The sequence below is a fragment of the Dunckerocampus dactyliophorus genome, chromosome 7 (assembly GCF_027744805.1).
Source record: "Dunckerocampus dactyliophorus isolate RoL2022-P2 chromosome 7, RoL_Ddac_1.1, whole genome shotgun sequence".
NCBI lineage: Eukaryota > Metazoa > Chordata > Actinopteri > Syngnathiformes > Syngnathidae > Dunckerocampus > Dunckerocampus dactyliophorus.
This window is the reverse complement of record NC_072825.1, coordinates 20208630-20224687: the sequence shown is the minus strand read 5'-3', so window position 1 is coordinate 20224687 and position 16058 is coordinate 20208630. Positions and strand designations below refer to the sequence as shown.

Below are 16058 nucleotides of genomic sequence, written 5' to 3'. Positions count from 1 at the left end.
TTCTCTTATGTCCCGAAAATGAACCACACCCTGACCTTAAAACGTACTGAACTGTGATGCGGGGCGGGGGGACCTACCATTAGGCAAACACAGGCAATTGAATGGGGCTCCGAGATTTCCGGGGCCCCCGAAACGTCTCATAAAAGCTCATTATTGATTTTTGTCTTCAATTTTAAAGTATAAATTACTTTTTTAGTTTTAATTCACGTGCTGAAAACTTCATCAAAATGCGTAATCTCTCATAAGCGCTTCGACCGCTGCCCCTCCCTCCTCATGTAATGGACTATTCCATGTTACCGCGCATGTCCGGAAGACGGGAGCGAAGCAAGCAAACTTGTTGGCGCGGAATTACCCCGGTAGAGCGGAGAAGAGCCGACGGCGAGTGGGAAACATCGTTTTCAATCAAAACTACTGAAGGTGACAACCTTCGCAGTCACAACAAATAATAGAAACAGCATAATACAGCAGCACCACTACTGAGAATGCATAGAGATGAAGCTGAGAGTGGAGCTTTTCATCATAAATATGTGAGTATTAAAGCAGTAAATGATGTTACATGTTGCTTAATGTTCTTATCACTTACAGAAAAAGCATTAAGATGATTGACTTGTTAGATAACAATAATCCCCCAGGGGCATGTTAAGGACTTTATCTAGTTCAGGAAATACAAGAATTTACTCATATTCCATCTTGTTAGAAGATGATAAATATTAATATTTCAAATCGTTTTTTGTGGGGCGAGGTGGCATATAAACATGGCTATGTAGCTAGCAACTTAAGCTAACAGATAACTGTAACAGATTTCAAAAGCAGGAAAAAAAGACCTAAATTACATACTCACATTGTGTAAAAATGTTAAAAAAAGAAAAAAGGATGTGGAGGGCCCAAATGATTAGGTTTGCCTCGGGCCCCCAAATGATTAAATAGGCCCCTGACTGTGATTATGGTGTATCGTTACATATGGCGTACCGTCTTCTATTTTTATGTCAGATTCCTCCATGCGATTGCGTTGTGTTCATTAAACCCCAAAAATATGAAGTTGGTCCATTGTTCTTCACAAAATATAATTGTTTAGTGCTCTTTCGATGCATTAAGCCAAATGCTTACATGGTTTGTGCACCTTTTCTTCACACTTGTAGAAAAAAACTATACCGATTGAATGATTTTGTTGCATTTGTACTCATTTTTCACACATTGTAGACACAATCATGTATAATTAATGACAGGTATGTTTTTGTTCCCCCACTTTTGTGTTGGAAGAATAGCCCCTTCCTCCCCTCCTCATATTAATGTCAGGTCCACTTTTCAATTCAGATGGAGTTGCGCGATTGTGTCATTTTGCTGAACAGCTTTTCCTTTGTGAGAGACCTCCGGCTCGAAGTCATTGAATGAAATTATAATTTAAACATCCACAAGAGCCTGAAAGCAATCCACATGACTGATGCTTTCTAATTACGCCATCAGGAGAGGCATTATCAGTCCTCCAACAGATTAATATTTCAGCTCATGAATGTGTGAGCCAGTAAAATGAAAGTCCATTTGAGTGTACGGCTCATATACAAAAGCAAAGCGAAGATATGTATTTTTACACGACTACAGTATAGTCGTAGTCTAACAGGGTTGGCTGACATGGCAACAGAAGGCAGTGATATGCATGTTATGTTATTTTATTACCAGGAGAAACATAGCAAACAACAAATGATTTTCGGTAAATAAGTGCAAATGAGCATGCATTATACATCTTCAGGATATACTTAAAAGCTGCAAAACTAGAAATCACCAGTTCCCATTGGTATTTTAGTGGCCATGAACTCCAAAGATGTAGCATCCCTGACGTATGACATATTGTGCTTTCATTTGGTTTGGTGACATTTACACTCATTCTTTAAATGTCTCACATCTACCCTTGTGACCGCCACAGTTTTTCACCACTGCCTCACGACCCCCCTTCAACCCCTTCGTACTCACGAATCCATTCTTGGTCGTGTTTATTTCCGTGTGAGACTCTCCTGCCATCTGACTGGGATTTACATAGATTACAAGTGTCAAGGATATTCACGATAACTACCGCTGGAACCAAAATGACTCTTCTCCACTGATCATGGTTCACTAGGAGCACGAACAACACCACTTCTGCTAGCTCATATTCAAATAATGCTTGCCAAAAAGCCTTTTTTTGTACAAAAAGGTTTTCATAAAAGAGCAAAACCAAATGCTGAGTAAGGCATTATGGTACACATGGCCATTAGGCCCAAAGTGTTATAAAATACATTTAAAGTTTCCTTTTACAGAAGTACAGGGCAAGATAGATGATGTTTGTGATATGTGAAGGAGTATTGCTGATGGGGAAAAATGGTCAAATTAAGAGATAAGTCATAGTTTACAAGAGCAACAATTGTCATTTTACTAAAATACTCTGAATTTGCTCATTATTATAGGAGAAAAGGGTTTATTCAAGTCATTATATATATGTCATTATATTACCTAATAAACATACTGTATAGAAGGCTCCTGGAAAGAGAGACTGGTCATGTACTGTTGTTTGTGTTAGAGTGTCGGGAATTTGGACATTCACTTGCTGAAACAACTGTATTCATTATTTTTACTTGGAAAAAAATAACATTTTCATCTATTCTTGTAAAATCATTTGTTTAAGCTCATTTCATATTACTAACACTCTTACTGTAACTTTATTCTTGCAACATCACAACAGTGTTCAGATTTTATTCTGGGGGGGGGGTCTTTATTTGACTTTTTTTTTGTACAAAGGCTTTTTTTTAAATCCATAATTTAACTTTTTTACCTTTCAGTGTACCGATGCACTTATTATTGCAAAAAGTTTCTCTTTATCAATCGGAATTTTACTGGAATTGTACATTTTTATGTTTCAGTTTGGCTTTAATACTACTGTTGCACATAACTTTATAGCATTTTTCTGGGGGGAAAAAAACAGCAACTTTATTTTGTGACACTTACACTTAACAGTTGTAAAATTCCACATGTTTTTCTTGCAAGAAAATGTGACTTGTGACTATTTGTACATTTCTGTTTCGCCTTTATATGACTGATGCATGTCCTGCTACATTACAACACAATTTTCTTTTTATGACATCACAACTTTTTTTCCAACACTTTAATTGTTGTAAAAGTGCTTTTTAAAATCAGGATTGAAATGTTTTTACTGGCACTCAATACGCCTTTGTAGTGATGCACATAATATTATATTAATTTTTTTCTTATCATACAAATGCAACTTTAATCTTGTAGCATCGTCACGTTTTTTTCAATCGTCACAGCTTGTTTCCTGTCGTAAAAAAGTTGGTGTTTTTTCCACTTTGTTTTTGTTTGTTTTGTTTTTTTTGCCCTGATCCTACTGATGCACATAATATTACAATGTTTTCCTGGAAAATAACACAACTTTGTTCTCATAACATCACACATTTTTCTAGTAATATTACAACGTAATTCAGGTGAAATGTAAAGTTTATTACTAAAAAAAAATAAATACAACTTCATTCTCTAACATTTCTTTTACACCATATTATTATAATTCATTTTATTATTTATTTTATTATTATTTTTTATTTATTTGTTTTTTTTATGGCAAAATTCCACCCTTTTCTCCGATTTTCTTTATTGTTCTTTTTCTTCATTGTTGTGTTTGAATTTGTCTGTAATACTCCTTCATACTGAGCATAGTGAAAATACACGCTTACATAACATGTCGTTGTGTTTCTGATGGCGGCTAAGCAACACAATAGCACATTGCAGCTAAATAAATCACATCATCACTTATTGCTCAAACAGAACAATACATTATTTACACTCGGGATGGAGATGCAAATCTCCCGGTACAAATGTCCTAGAATCGTTCATGGAAAATTGCCCCACCAGACGTACTGTAGTATTGTTGATTCACTAATGACTTTCCTGCATGGCTGTTTGTGGTCATTGAGTCAGCTCGCTGTGCCGCCTTTCCTCTTGAAAGCTTCCTGCTTGAATGTTTGAGTCGTGCAGAAAAAGAGGAGCCGGTCCACTACAAGACGAGTGGGAACAGTGAGTCAGCTGATGGTCACGATGGGATACTTGAAAGCGACAGTTTTCTCCACTCGTGTTCTTTCGCCATTGTCTCCCAAAAAGCCGCACAGGCATATAGAACTTCCACTTCATTGACATTGAATATTAATGCGCCCTTCATCTGTCATTATGTCTCCCATTTACCATCACAAGAAGGGACTTCCAGTAAATTCAATGCAATTTTTCCCTGAAACACATTAGCACATCCATGTCACTGGATACTCATTAAGCCGCAAAGACTTTTCTGTCTCGCTTCTCTGGCACACAAACACACATTACATGGACAAAACCTACTGGACACCATTAAGGCCTTTTCTGTGCTCAATGCGCCACAAAGATGTGCTCGGATGAGTTTGGCGTGAAAGAGTCCATCCAAACGGTGACCTTTTACCCCACTTGTTCCTGGGTGAATGGACAATAAAAAAAAATACACTCCGTCTTGTAGAAAGTGTTGCCAGTTGCAACAGTCAGGTGTCCCAATACTTTTGTCCACATAGTGTCAGCTATTTACAAGCGAATACGAGCTGAATAAGAAGGTGATTTAGCTGAACCGTGATGGCTGTTGTCATCTTCACCTCTGGTCTCCATCATGTTAGCTGTATGTGTCTGTGTGCGTGTGTGCGCGCGTGTGTTTTGGTGCAACACAATCCCAACATCAACAGTATGTTTATACACTGCGCTGCGAGTCCTGCACTGTTCTCCACATATGGCATGGATGTCTCCAAACACCTCTAAAGTTGACACAGAGCAATGCTCTAATCCCACGGTAGCTTTAACTTCACGGCGCCGAAGTGAAGTGGAATGGGGGGGGGAGATAAAAAAACACAGCCTGTGTGTGTGTGTCTGTGTGGTGCATTTTGAATGTAACAAAAATATGAACATACAGTAAATCAGGGGTGTCCAAACTGCGTCCGGAGGGCGATTTGCAGCCCGAAGTTGTTTTTTATTAGCCTACGGCACATTGTAGAAATAAAATTACACCAAAAAAACCCCCAGCAAAATGGGGAAAAATAGAGCAAAAAGCCAAAATGTAACAAGAAAAAGCTGAAGTTTTGATACCAATAACTAATACTAACACAAAGCTTTGCCTTTAAATGTATATTACAAGTTTCAGGTGTTACTTTTTCTAATGCATCTCATAAACGGTCAGCTGTGATGTTGAGTACACTGTTGACAGTTGTAGTATCAGTAGTGCTGTGTAGAATGCACCAGTGAAGTGTAACAATGTACAGATAGGTGACATGAAAGGAGCACAAGCGTAAAAAAGATGTTTTGTCATGGCCACAGTCAGACCCAATGTGTGTATCCAGCAGATGGCGCTGTGGTGGAAAAAGCTTCTTACTTTTCAGACAGAACAATGGTTTGTTGTTTAGCTTGTCTCATAATCTTAGAGTTGTGTTTTCAGATTTGTTTTGCGGAGTAAGAAATCTGCCTAGCAACAAGAAGCAGTGGGAAAATATACATGCTAGCTAGCTTGCTAACTAAAGCTTTATTTCAATTGTTAATTTTTATACTAAATCACTTACACTCAGTGTTGTCTGTGATGTTTAGTACATTGTTGAATGGTGACCCATACATTTTAGCATTTGCAGTTTTTGGAACATAACGCTTCAACTATCAGTGTCAAAACAGAAAATGTACGTAATAGTCATCTTTTAATAAATGTTTACTCATCCAGTCACCACTAAAATGGTTCCACTACCTCACAGCATTTTATACTTTTTAGGATTTTAGCCTATCTTCCAGTGCAGGGCTAACGTTCACTCTATTAGTGTTGTTTTTATGATGTTAATTACTTTAGCACTACTTATGTCTTCGTAAGTTAAAGGGATAGTTCAGGTTTTTTGAATGAAATTGTATGACATCCCCATCAGCAGTGTAGTCCATAAACAGCGACTCACCCCCCACTTGGTCCCCTAAGTCCAGTTCTGGTCGGAGTTCGGTGATGAAGACCGTAGTTCCAGGTAGTCGCTGGGTCATACAACTTCAGGTCAAAAAAATCAGAACTATCGCTTTAAGCTTTTAAAATGTTTCAAGATATTTTTTTTTGTTTGTTTTTTTTACTGTTACTGACTGTAAGCTAGCTAAAAGCTAACATGCTAGCCTCTAGTGTTATATTATGCCAACAAGTGTCACACGCTGAATATACTCAGCTTTAAAATTAGAGTATGTAAGCTATATTTTGAGTTTGTGATGTGTGTATATATGGTAGTTTTTGATTTATGTTTTAAGAGTTTTCCATGCTTTTGTAAAAGCAGCTACGTTCATGTTTCTTTCCTTTAATTTGTCAGTTGTCTACATGTACATTTCTATCTGTTATTTAAGGATCTACAGGCACACATTGGCATTTTTTACAACTCTGCAAGACAAGTCTCTCTTCTATCTCGAGCTAAAACAGACAGTGGAACAAATGCCAACATGTACACGCTTACACTCCTGTGGTGGAGAACTGTGTGACTTCCGTCTGGAGGTCCTCTTGGATCCCCAAGCGGTCCACGCCTAGTCATGCGGGCGGTCTGTCTGTGGCGGTGGGAGCACAAACTGACACAGGCTCCCTGGTGCTGTTGCGGCCCCTGGAGAAGCTGTTCTGCTCCTTGCGGGTGCGATAGGGCAGGCAGAAATCCCTGAAGCATCTCTTGAAGTTCTCATCCAGGAAGGCGTACAGGACCGGGTTGAGGCTGCTGTTGGTGTAACCTAGAGCGATGCACAGATGCCAGCTCGCCATCACCAGGAGGTTCTTGTGGTCAATTTTCACCATGGTCCTGACGATGATGAAGATATGTATGGGGGTCCAGCAGATGATAAAGGCTGCCACAATCACCAGGACCATTCGGGTGATCCGTCTCAGGTTCCTGTCCTTCTCTTTGGATCCGGAGAGGAGACGAACACTCTTGAGGCGCAGGATCATCAGACCGTAGCAGATGGTGATGACCAAGACGGGCACCAGAAAGGCGAAGATGAACACGCAGATTTTTGTCATGGTGTCCCAGTACCAGTCCGGTTTGGGAAATATGATTCTGCAATCCACATTGCCTGGGGAGTAAAATGACTGCAATTGAATGGAGAGTCATGTGGAGAGGATAATTTAGGTTTAATAACCCAGCTCCAATGTCTTCTCTTCTACTGCCTCATTACTCCCTCAATTCAACAGAAGCACCTGCCACCAAAACCACTATAAAAACACTTTCTACAATTAAGCTAATTGTCCCCTGACTGTTGGATACACTGGATTCATAGTCGTCCTGTCAGTTGCTTAGCTTATACTTTTATTTGGAACATATTTCCTTTTGTGCGTTTCTACCTGCACTCTAAGTCAGGAATAAGACTTGGGCTACAGTACGCTCACACTGCAGGGTATGATGCCCCATTCGGATTTTTTGTTAAAATCAGATTTGTGTGGTCGTTGACGTTACCAAAAAAATGCGGCTTAATATGAAGTGACGTGCATGCGCAGAAGCACAACGTCACACGGAAGAAAACATTGATGCAGCGTGTGCTCTACTTGACGCGTTTGTGGCAATTTCAAGGGTTTTGTGCAACGGGAGTCAATATTTTCTCAAGCAAATGATTCCGCAGAGGAGATTAAGAAGAACGAGGGCAAGCATTTTGGCTGTGGGAGTTCGTGGAGAACTTTCTGCGACGGCTGTTCTGAGAAGCGTGTGGGTGGCAGGAATGGTGGGACATTGCTGTGAGTTGCTTTACTGACACTTTTTGAAAATAATTTTCAGATGACAAGAACTTTTTATAAAAATAATTTGAGATTCTGAGAATAACGTTGTAAATGTACAAAAAAAACTCATAATATTACAAATAAAGCCCTACCATTATGAGAAAAAACTTGTAACTATATGCTACCGCCATTGCCTGAGACAGCTTGGACATTGAGACATTGACGTTGAGGCGGTAGGGGAAGGAAGGCGGAAGTGAGAAGGGCTAGGCATGCTAATCTAAATGCTAAACGCTCATCTGCTCTGTTTTGCGCCATGTTATAAATAAAAGCTTGCCTGAAGCAAGAGGAAAGTTTCGTTCCTTCCCGAAGAGCTATGCTTTATTTTCCCTCCGACACATATGACACGTAATATCACCACTTTATTCTTGTCAATTTACATCTTTATTCTCAAAATCGCAGATTTTTTTCCCCCAATGTGGCCCTAATACTCCGTCGAACAATAGAGACATAGCAAATAGAAAAAAAATATCCATTGATAAATACAATTACAGATACAATAAACCATATAGGGCCGCACGGTGGTCTAGTGGTTAGCACGTTGGCCAACACAGTAACAGCTTGGAGATCGGGAAGACCTGGGTTCGATTCTCCCTGGGCATTTCCGTGTGGAGTTTGCATGTTCTCCCCGTGTGCGCGTGGGTTTTCTCCGGGTACTCCGGCTTCCTCCCCCATTCCAAAAACATGCAGGTGAGGTTTATTGGTGACTCTAAATTGTCCATTGGTATGAATGTGAGTGTGAATGGTTGTTTGTCTATATGTGCCCTGTGATTGGCTGGCGACCAGTCCAGGGTGTACCCCGCCTGTCGCCCGAAGTCAGCTGGGATAGGCTCCAGCAGAAAATGGATGGATGGATAAACCATATAAAACAAAGCTGTAGGCACACCTGCAGCTTTATATACCCGAGTTTTCATGCCACTGATGCACTCACCGTATGGGTAACATTACTGGTAACACACGACGACTCACTCGACAAGCATGGCGCATAAGAAATATCTGAACATGTCTTGGCTGCACTAATTACATATGTGGGGTGCACGTGTGGCGTACAACACACATACGGAGTCTGCAAGTGCGACGTATGAAAAAAATTTAATTTTCCCCCCAAACCGAACACCAGCAAAACGTATGAAAGACACACTTTGGCCGTACGGATGACGCATGAAGACGGACGAAGTGCGTACGTTTGTCTTGCAACCAAAAAATGCATTCACCCCTAGAGTTTGTTTGACATGACAAAGAACCTCTGCGACCCGTCTACGGCTCAAAAATCAGCATGTCTCATGCGCGCCCTCCTTGTGTTTCTTGCGTTTTTTGCACGTAGCGTTTTAAACCCATACGACCGGTTGCGACCTAGGCTTTAGAGTAGTCAGTGTATCTTTTGTATAGATATACAGTCATCCCTTGCTACATCGCTGTTCAAACATCACTCCCTCACTCTATTGCAGGTGTTAAAAAAAAGAAATCATTAATAAATGATCGCTGTTTCATGGTTGATATGGCCTATTATTAGTCAAAACATATTGAAAGACAAGCTACATGTAGTATGCTGGTCACTAGGTGTCAGTAATGTTATATTGATGAGACGTGACGTTACATTACCTTCACACTGCACGGAGTCAGCCATGGCATGGCCGACATGATAGAGTGAAAACAAGTTTTCCTCCCATTCTGTGTGGAAGTGGTAGGTTTTTGGCTTCTTACTTTGTCCATCTTCTCCACTCTGTTTGAAAGACTTTCTTAAGTTTAGAATAAATCAATTGGAGATGCTAACAAGTGAGCTGGGTAGCTTGCTATGTTAGCGGCGATCGTCTCTTATGTCCCTGTGGTAGCCTGCGCAATGTGGAGAATAGTAGGATTGTAAAGGTGAGTATGGGTTGTTTTTTGTCTACAGGATCTAATGTTAAAAACTATTTACAAAGTCACAAGCAGGTTTTCTATGCTCTAACTACAAAAATATTCTGTTTATTAATATTGAATCCTACTTTGCGGAAATTAACTCACCACGGTCGTGTCTGGGGCCGATTAACCGCAATAAACGAGGAACAACTGTAGTATCAGCTGAAAATAAGCCAGCCCACAGCCATTATTGCCTAAATAGTTGGTAACACAAGTGAGTACATCTCACAGTGAACAAGTCCAAATTGTGTCCAAAGTGTCGCTACTTCAGCACCAACAACGTGAGCACCATTGTTATCTAACATTGCCTTAATCCTCTTGCACATAGAATTCACCACAGCTATTACTGGAATACTCTTCTACTCATCCATGATGACATCCCTCGTGGATTTTAGACACATTGTGCTCCTCCACCTTTGTTCTGGTAGAGGATGCCCCACCCCTCAGTTAGGTCCAGGACATACTTGGCCAATCCTTCAGCTTCCTCATCGTCTTGGAGGTGCGTTTGTGGTCTTTATGTTGGAAAACGTACATACTGCCCAGTTTCCCAAGAGAGGGGATCATGCTCTCCTTCATATCAACAGTTGGAATTTATATTTAGATTTCCCTTAATGAACCACAGCTCCCCAGTGTCTGCATCACTCATGCAGGCAAGACACACTTGGTACTCACTTGGGTTGCCAGCTGTTTATACATTAGTCAATGGACTGTAAATCTATACTGCTATACAAGCTGTACGCTGACTATGTAAGTTTCTGTGGTGTTGTCCCTTGAGAAGATATACTGTAATAAAAATGTTTGCTGAAATGTGAGCGGCGTACTCACTTGACATACTGTATGTCAACACGAGCCAATCAGTGCCACGTTGTTTTATCACACCAACGACCAACAATCTTACCTAATGTTTTTACATGATTATTGACTTCGCTTTCGATTTAGGTGTAATTCAACAGGGCTTTTCGGAACATGTTATTTACGCTTGAGCGGCTTGCATCCCTTCCTTGTGGGGAGCCATTATTATTAGAAAGAAAACTCACAGTGGAACCTGCTTTGCCAAACAATCCATTGAGGCCACTTGGACGACCATTTTTTCACATTTTGAGCCAGTTTTACATGTAGGAAATATAAATAATCAGGTTCAGGATCAATTCTGTACTGTGACAATTTATAGAGCAACATTTTAACTTTGTAGACTGTCAAAAGAGTAACAGTAAACAAGTATAAATGACAACGCTGTAATGTGAAGGTCCTTTTGGTGCAGGGTTTCACACAAAGAAGCCACAGTAAAACGTTTGCTGAACAGAAATTTTGCACAATGTGCTTTTTCTGCAAAAATCATTCAAATGCTTAAGACATTGAATGATACATGTTGAAACACGAACATTGGCTGCTAGTCTAATGGAACACTTGTGTTTTGCTGTTATTATTGGAAACCAGTCGTCTGCAGTCAGTGCAGGCCTTCTCTGCTGACCTAAACACTATCAGAATCACCGACATACGTTGAGAGCTTAAATTCTAGTATTTGTTCCATGTAATTGCATTCATTCATTCCAACTGTCACTTATTCTCATTTAGTAGCGTGTTTCTTAGCAGTACTGCTTCCAGTGGTGTATGTGTATGTTAGATGTTTGTCCAATCAGATTCCAGCTTCAGCAGTATGTTTTTGCCATGTTAATATAAAGTGCCCAGAGCCTTCAGGAGTGATGGTCCATGTCACATACGCACTGTATGAAATGGGGCCATTTTTTTGTCATTTATCGCGATAAGTGAATTTTCGTGAAGTAGGATTCAGTATTAATAAACAGAATATTTTTGTAGTTCGAGCATAGAAAATCTGTTTATGACTTTCTAAATGTTTTTTTTTTTTTTTTTTACCATTATTTTATTTTATTTTTTACCATTAGAGCCATGTAGACATGAAATAACACCCCTAAAATCACCTTTACACACTATTATTCTTTGTTTACATCATGAACATGCAGGCTACGGGATCACTGCAGGGACATAAGAGACGGCTTTCGGTCATAGCACATAGCAAGCTACTGAGCTAACTAGTTATCCTCCAATTTACTTGTTCTAAACTGAGTGGGGAAGAAGTATTTTAATATGTATTTAATATTGAAGTATTTAATGTGTTTTGACTAATAATAGACCAGAGTCTACCAGGAAACAGTGATCACTGATTAATTTCTGAAAAACTGCGATATAGCGAGGGAGCGATAATCGAAGCGCTATATTGTGAGGGACAACTGTACAACTGTGACCACGTCAGTTTTGCCAAGCATAGACATGGCTCATCGAAAGAAAACTTGGATATTGGGTGCTGACAGTACCTTATCGATGTAGTTTTTGGGTGTTGGAATCGACTTGGCACCGAAGTATCTTGTGACAACCCTAATCAGCTATTCTTACACTGTTGCACACAAAAATGTTAAAAGGTGCCAAGACATGCATGTGTTACCCTTAACTCAAACTCAACTCAACTCAAACACCCAGTGTTACTTTTGGGTGCTTTGCCGAACCACCACAAACTTTGGTACACACATTTAGGGGACTGACAAGCACATGCGTGTAGAATTTGAGCAAGATAGGTTAAAAAAAACATGGCTGCCATCAATGTATTTGGGAACTAATTGCCTATAAGTCATTCAATGTTTGTCTAATGATTATACAACATTGCGGATTGTATGCTGTATGCTAGCATGCCCTCCAAAGCATTTTGAGCAGAACCCATAGGAAGCTACAATTGTCATTTACAGTTATGTGAAAACATTTAGAACACTTCACTGTGGAGGATATCTGATGGGATACATTGTGGTCGTCTACCGTTATTTAACTCACCTTTGTCTGTCACCTTGGTAACAGCCATGACCATCACAGGTACCGCAACAGCGGAGGAGAGTATCCAGATGCAGATGTTGATGATCTTGGCCTTGGCTGGCGTGCGGAAGTCCAGGGCCCTCACGGGGTGACACACGGCCACGTAGCGGTCCACGCTCATCATGGTGAGCGTGAAGATGCTGGTGAACATGTTGTAGTAGTCGATGGCGATAACCACTTTACACAGCAGCTGCCCGAAAGGCCATGTGCTCATGAGGTAATTAGCGCTCTGGAAAGGTAAGGTGATGGTGGCTAGGGCGTCTGCTAGAGCCAGGTTGAAGATGTAGATGTTGGTGGCTGTCTTCATCTTGGTGTACCTGGTTGGGGGCGGGGGGGGCACACATGTGAGCACTTTGGGTCTAGACACAGTGTGCTGTGGTTGAGTCTTGATTGCTGTCAAAATGTAATAAGGTTAGAAACCAAACTATTGATTTGAGTCTCATTTCCTGTCTCAAAGCGATGAGAATAATAAATGCTCTGATGGAATTAGAACTGCATGAGAGCCTCTCTGGCTCTGCCATTATGACCGCCATTAAACTGCACTTGTATTAATGCTACGTGTTAGTGAGTATTTTTCTTCTTTTTCGGACCATCTGAGCTGCCTGGTGACATTGGATAGCGAACGTTTAATCAACGGCTTCCTGTTCATTTGAGCTGCAACACTTGAGCAAACAAATCAATCAGAGCCCAACCACTGCAGTGATGGATCATGTGTATTAGCCCTGCAAATAAATAAATTGACTTTACAAAAATCATTGCTCGTGAGAAAAAAATTGGCTTGAGTGCAAGGCAAGGCTATAAATCATACACATCTTCCCTTTTCTTTCTGTGCACTACAGTTACAGCGTAATAATAATAATGACTTGCAATAATCACGAATAGTGAATTGTTCAAAAATATATTTAAATATACAGAAACATGTGATTATGTTGTAAATGTGCTTCAACACAACTTTATCCCAATTGACACAAGTGGATGGTTCATTGTTCGAGTCCAACTCTCCTTACCTGACCACACCGTACATGACGAGGACGTTCCCCAGTAGTCCCACCACGCAGATAAGCGAGTAGAGGGCGGTGATGCACACGGCTATGACGACCCTCGCCGTGTCCCGAGGCTCCCGACCCGCGGAGGCGTTGGTTCTGTTGGGCCCCAGCAGGAGCGAATCGCCGAAGGTACCATTTAAGGGAGGTAACGACACGTACATGTCACCCGGGGGCAAAGTAGGGAACTCCATTCCGGGAAAAAAATGAAGGTGAGTAAACGGCAAAAAGAGTTTTTTTTTTCCCCACGGCACCTGCGCGGTGGCGTACGGAGACTGGACGACAAAATAATCACACAGCGTGGAAAAGCTCTTCTCGGTTTCTTTCTCTCCCCCCCACCCCTCTACTTACTCACTACCCTTATTCACCCACACTCTCTCTCCCGTAGCTCTCTCTCTCTCGGAAGAAAACTGCTTGTATCCAAACTGGTTCTCAAATGGGGGTACCATATTTCCCCTGGGAGTGCTTTAAGGCACTCCAGAGGGTGCGTGAGATAATAATAAAAAAAACATTTAGAGTAAGGAAAGTATTTGATGTCCTGCTGATTTTGATTTGTATGCTGTCATATGCCATATTTATTGTAACAGAGAGAGACAGCATGTAAAAAAGGAACTACAGAGAAAAAAAAACTTTACGTTTTTTTTTAATTTCCCGGTCAGGGGTCACCACAGCAAATTTGAGTTGGCTTAGTGTTTACACCAATGCCCTTCCTGATACTACTCTGCCACTGATTGGGGATTGGAACTGGAGAGTGACTGTTTATAACTCGTTTTAGCAGCCTTTTTGCCAAACTGTATTTTATGTTTTCGGGGTTTTTTGCACGTTTTGTTTGACCCTCAGGCTACACCGTAGTTTGAGAAAACGCAGCGGTGTTGCAGTTAATGTTAATTAACACAAGCCGGAACAAATATTGAGCTGAAATGGACAATGAAAATATTTATTTTCAATTGTCAATATTTATTTTTCTAATGTTTTCATTTCAATTGGTTGTTGGGTGTTTTTGCAAACCTTTATTTGTAATATTAGTCACAATTGTATTTTGTGAGGTTATTTGCTTGGCGAGAATGATCTTTGAGTGATTGACCATTGTCTACTGGTTGCACATTGTTTTTTATCCATTGAGGTCCATTTTCTCTTGAGCTGTTTAAAAACGAATAATGTTTAATAAACAAAATTTGCATAGAGCAAACATTTTATCCAATCTCATGTCAATAAGTGTATTAAAAGTACACTTTTATAGATACAAACTGCTTTCTATAGGTGATTAATTGCAATTAATTATGATTTAACTATGGACAAAATGCAATTAAATATTTTAATCAATTTACTCTTTCAGCCAAAATTTTTTAAATATATAAAAATAACAAGGTGGCCCCATCCTTTGATTTTTCAATATGTGGGGTAAGGGGTAGTTGAATGAAAAAAATATTCCACAGGGTGTGCTTCACTGAAAAGAGGTTGAGAACCATGACTGTACATTTTTTTTAGCCTTTAGCCAAAATGTAAAAAAATATATAAAAAATACCATGGTGGTCCCCCGGCCACATCCTTTGATTTTTCAGTATGTGTGGTTAGGGGGTACTTGGCTGGAAAAAAATATTCCCCAGGAGGTGCTTCGCTGAAAAAAAGTTGAGAACCATGCTTGTTTGCACCTGACAGCCAACATCCAGCAGTTGTCCGTCCGTTAGTATCACTTCACTAATTCCTCAATTTTGTTCCATCTCAATTATGTACTTCTTTATGGACTCATTCCTCTTCCTGCTGCCTTTAAAAGCCGTGGGCGCCTGACCATGGCCTGTGGCCCTATGGTAGTGGAGCCATTAGTGTCTGCACTGTCACTTGGCAGTCACTTCCATGAAATTACCTGACTAACTCACAGCAGTAATTAAATTACCTGTCAAAAGCGAGGCTGTTGCAATATTTAACAAGGTTCTCAATGCTGGTAATAGACCAGCAATCATCATTATGATTTGAAGCTTATGAATTATTTTGTTGTGGTTTTTCACCCAATATGTATAAGTGTGTCATGTTGATTACATTTGAGTGCACAAGGAAAAACAGTTACACACTTAATGGCCCATATTAGTCAATTCTGTATGTAATCAATGCTACACAGCTGAAACCTTGGTACACAGTGTAATTCGTCAATAAATGTTGCAGCAACCTGTTGAAGGGCACTGGTAAATCATTTCGTGCTTAGGCCCACTTCATACCCATTTCGCTAGTGTGAGCGCTCTGTTCCGTGCTCACACTTCCCCTTCTAGATTGCATGCACGCACATGCATGATTGTAATCCGGTCGCTCCATGCAAGTTCTTGATGATAACCAACACATTTCATAATGAAAATAAAATACAAAGAGTCAAAACAATCCAAGGCACAGCACGCTCACCCGTGACTACTTTTGTGTCATTTAACATGTCATTTAATTAA

At 40.3% G+C, this 16058-nt stretch overlaps 1 protein-coding gene across 2 annotated transcripts; it reads right to left on the bottom strand.

Moving 5' to 3' along the window:
• Nucleotides 1-1649: 1649 nt before the first annotated feature.
• On the bottom strand, nucleotides 1650-13955 carry oprd1b (opioid receptor, delta 1b). 2 transcript variants are annotated; one of them, XM_054782563.1, is made up of 3 exons: nucleotides 13591-13955; nucleotides 12545-12900; nucleotides 1650-7110 (listed from the first exon to the last, which is right to left on the bottom strand). In XM_054782563.1, the coding sequence occupies exons 1-3, from the start codon at nucleotides 13818-13820 to the stop codon at nucleotides 6581-6583; spliced, it is 1116 nt and encodes a 371-aa protein (XP_054638538.1). In that variant the 5' UTR covers nucleotides 13821-13955; the 3' UTR covers nucleotides 1650-6580. The 2 variants fall into 2 exon arrangements, with proteins under 2 accessions (XP_054638538.1, XP_054638539.1); XM_054782564.1 differs by having other exon boundaries at nucleotides 12545-12976; nucleotides 13591-13728.
• Nucleotides 13956-16058: the final 2103 nt, after the last annotated feature.

What these genes read in the sequence shown, in the direction of transcription:
- oprd1b (XM_054782563.1), bottom strand. Translation starts at nt 13,820, where the DNA reads ATGGAGTTCCCTACTTTGCCCCCGGGTGACATGTACGTGTCGTTACCT. An exon ending in GTCATGTACGGTGTGGTCAG is followed by an intron (nt 12,901 to 13,590) that starts GTAAGGAGAGTT and finishes GCCCCCAACCAG; the next exon opens with GTACACCAAGATGAAGACAG. An exon ending in TACCAAGGTGACAGACAAAG is followed by an intron (nt 7,111 to 12,544) that starts GTGAGTTAAATA and finishes TTTACTCCCCAG; the next exon opens with GCAATGTGGATTGCAGAATC.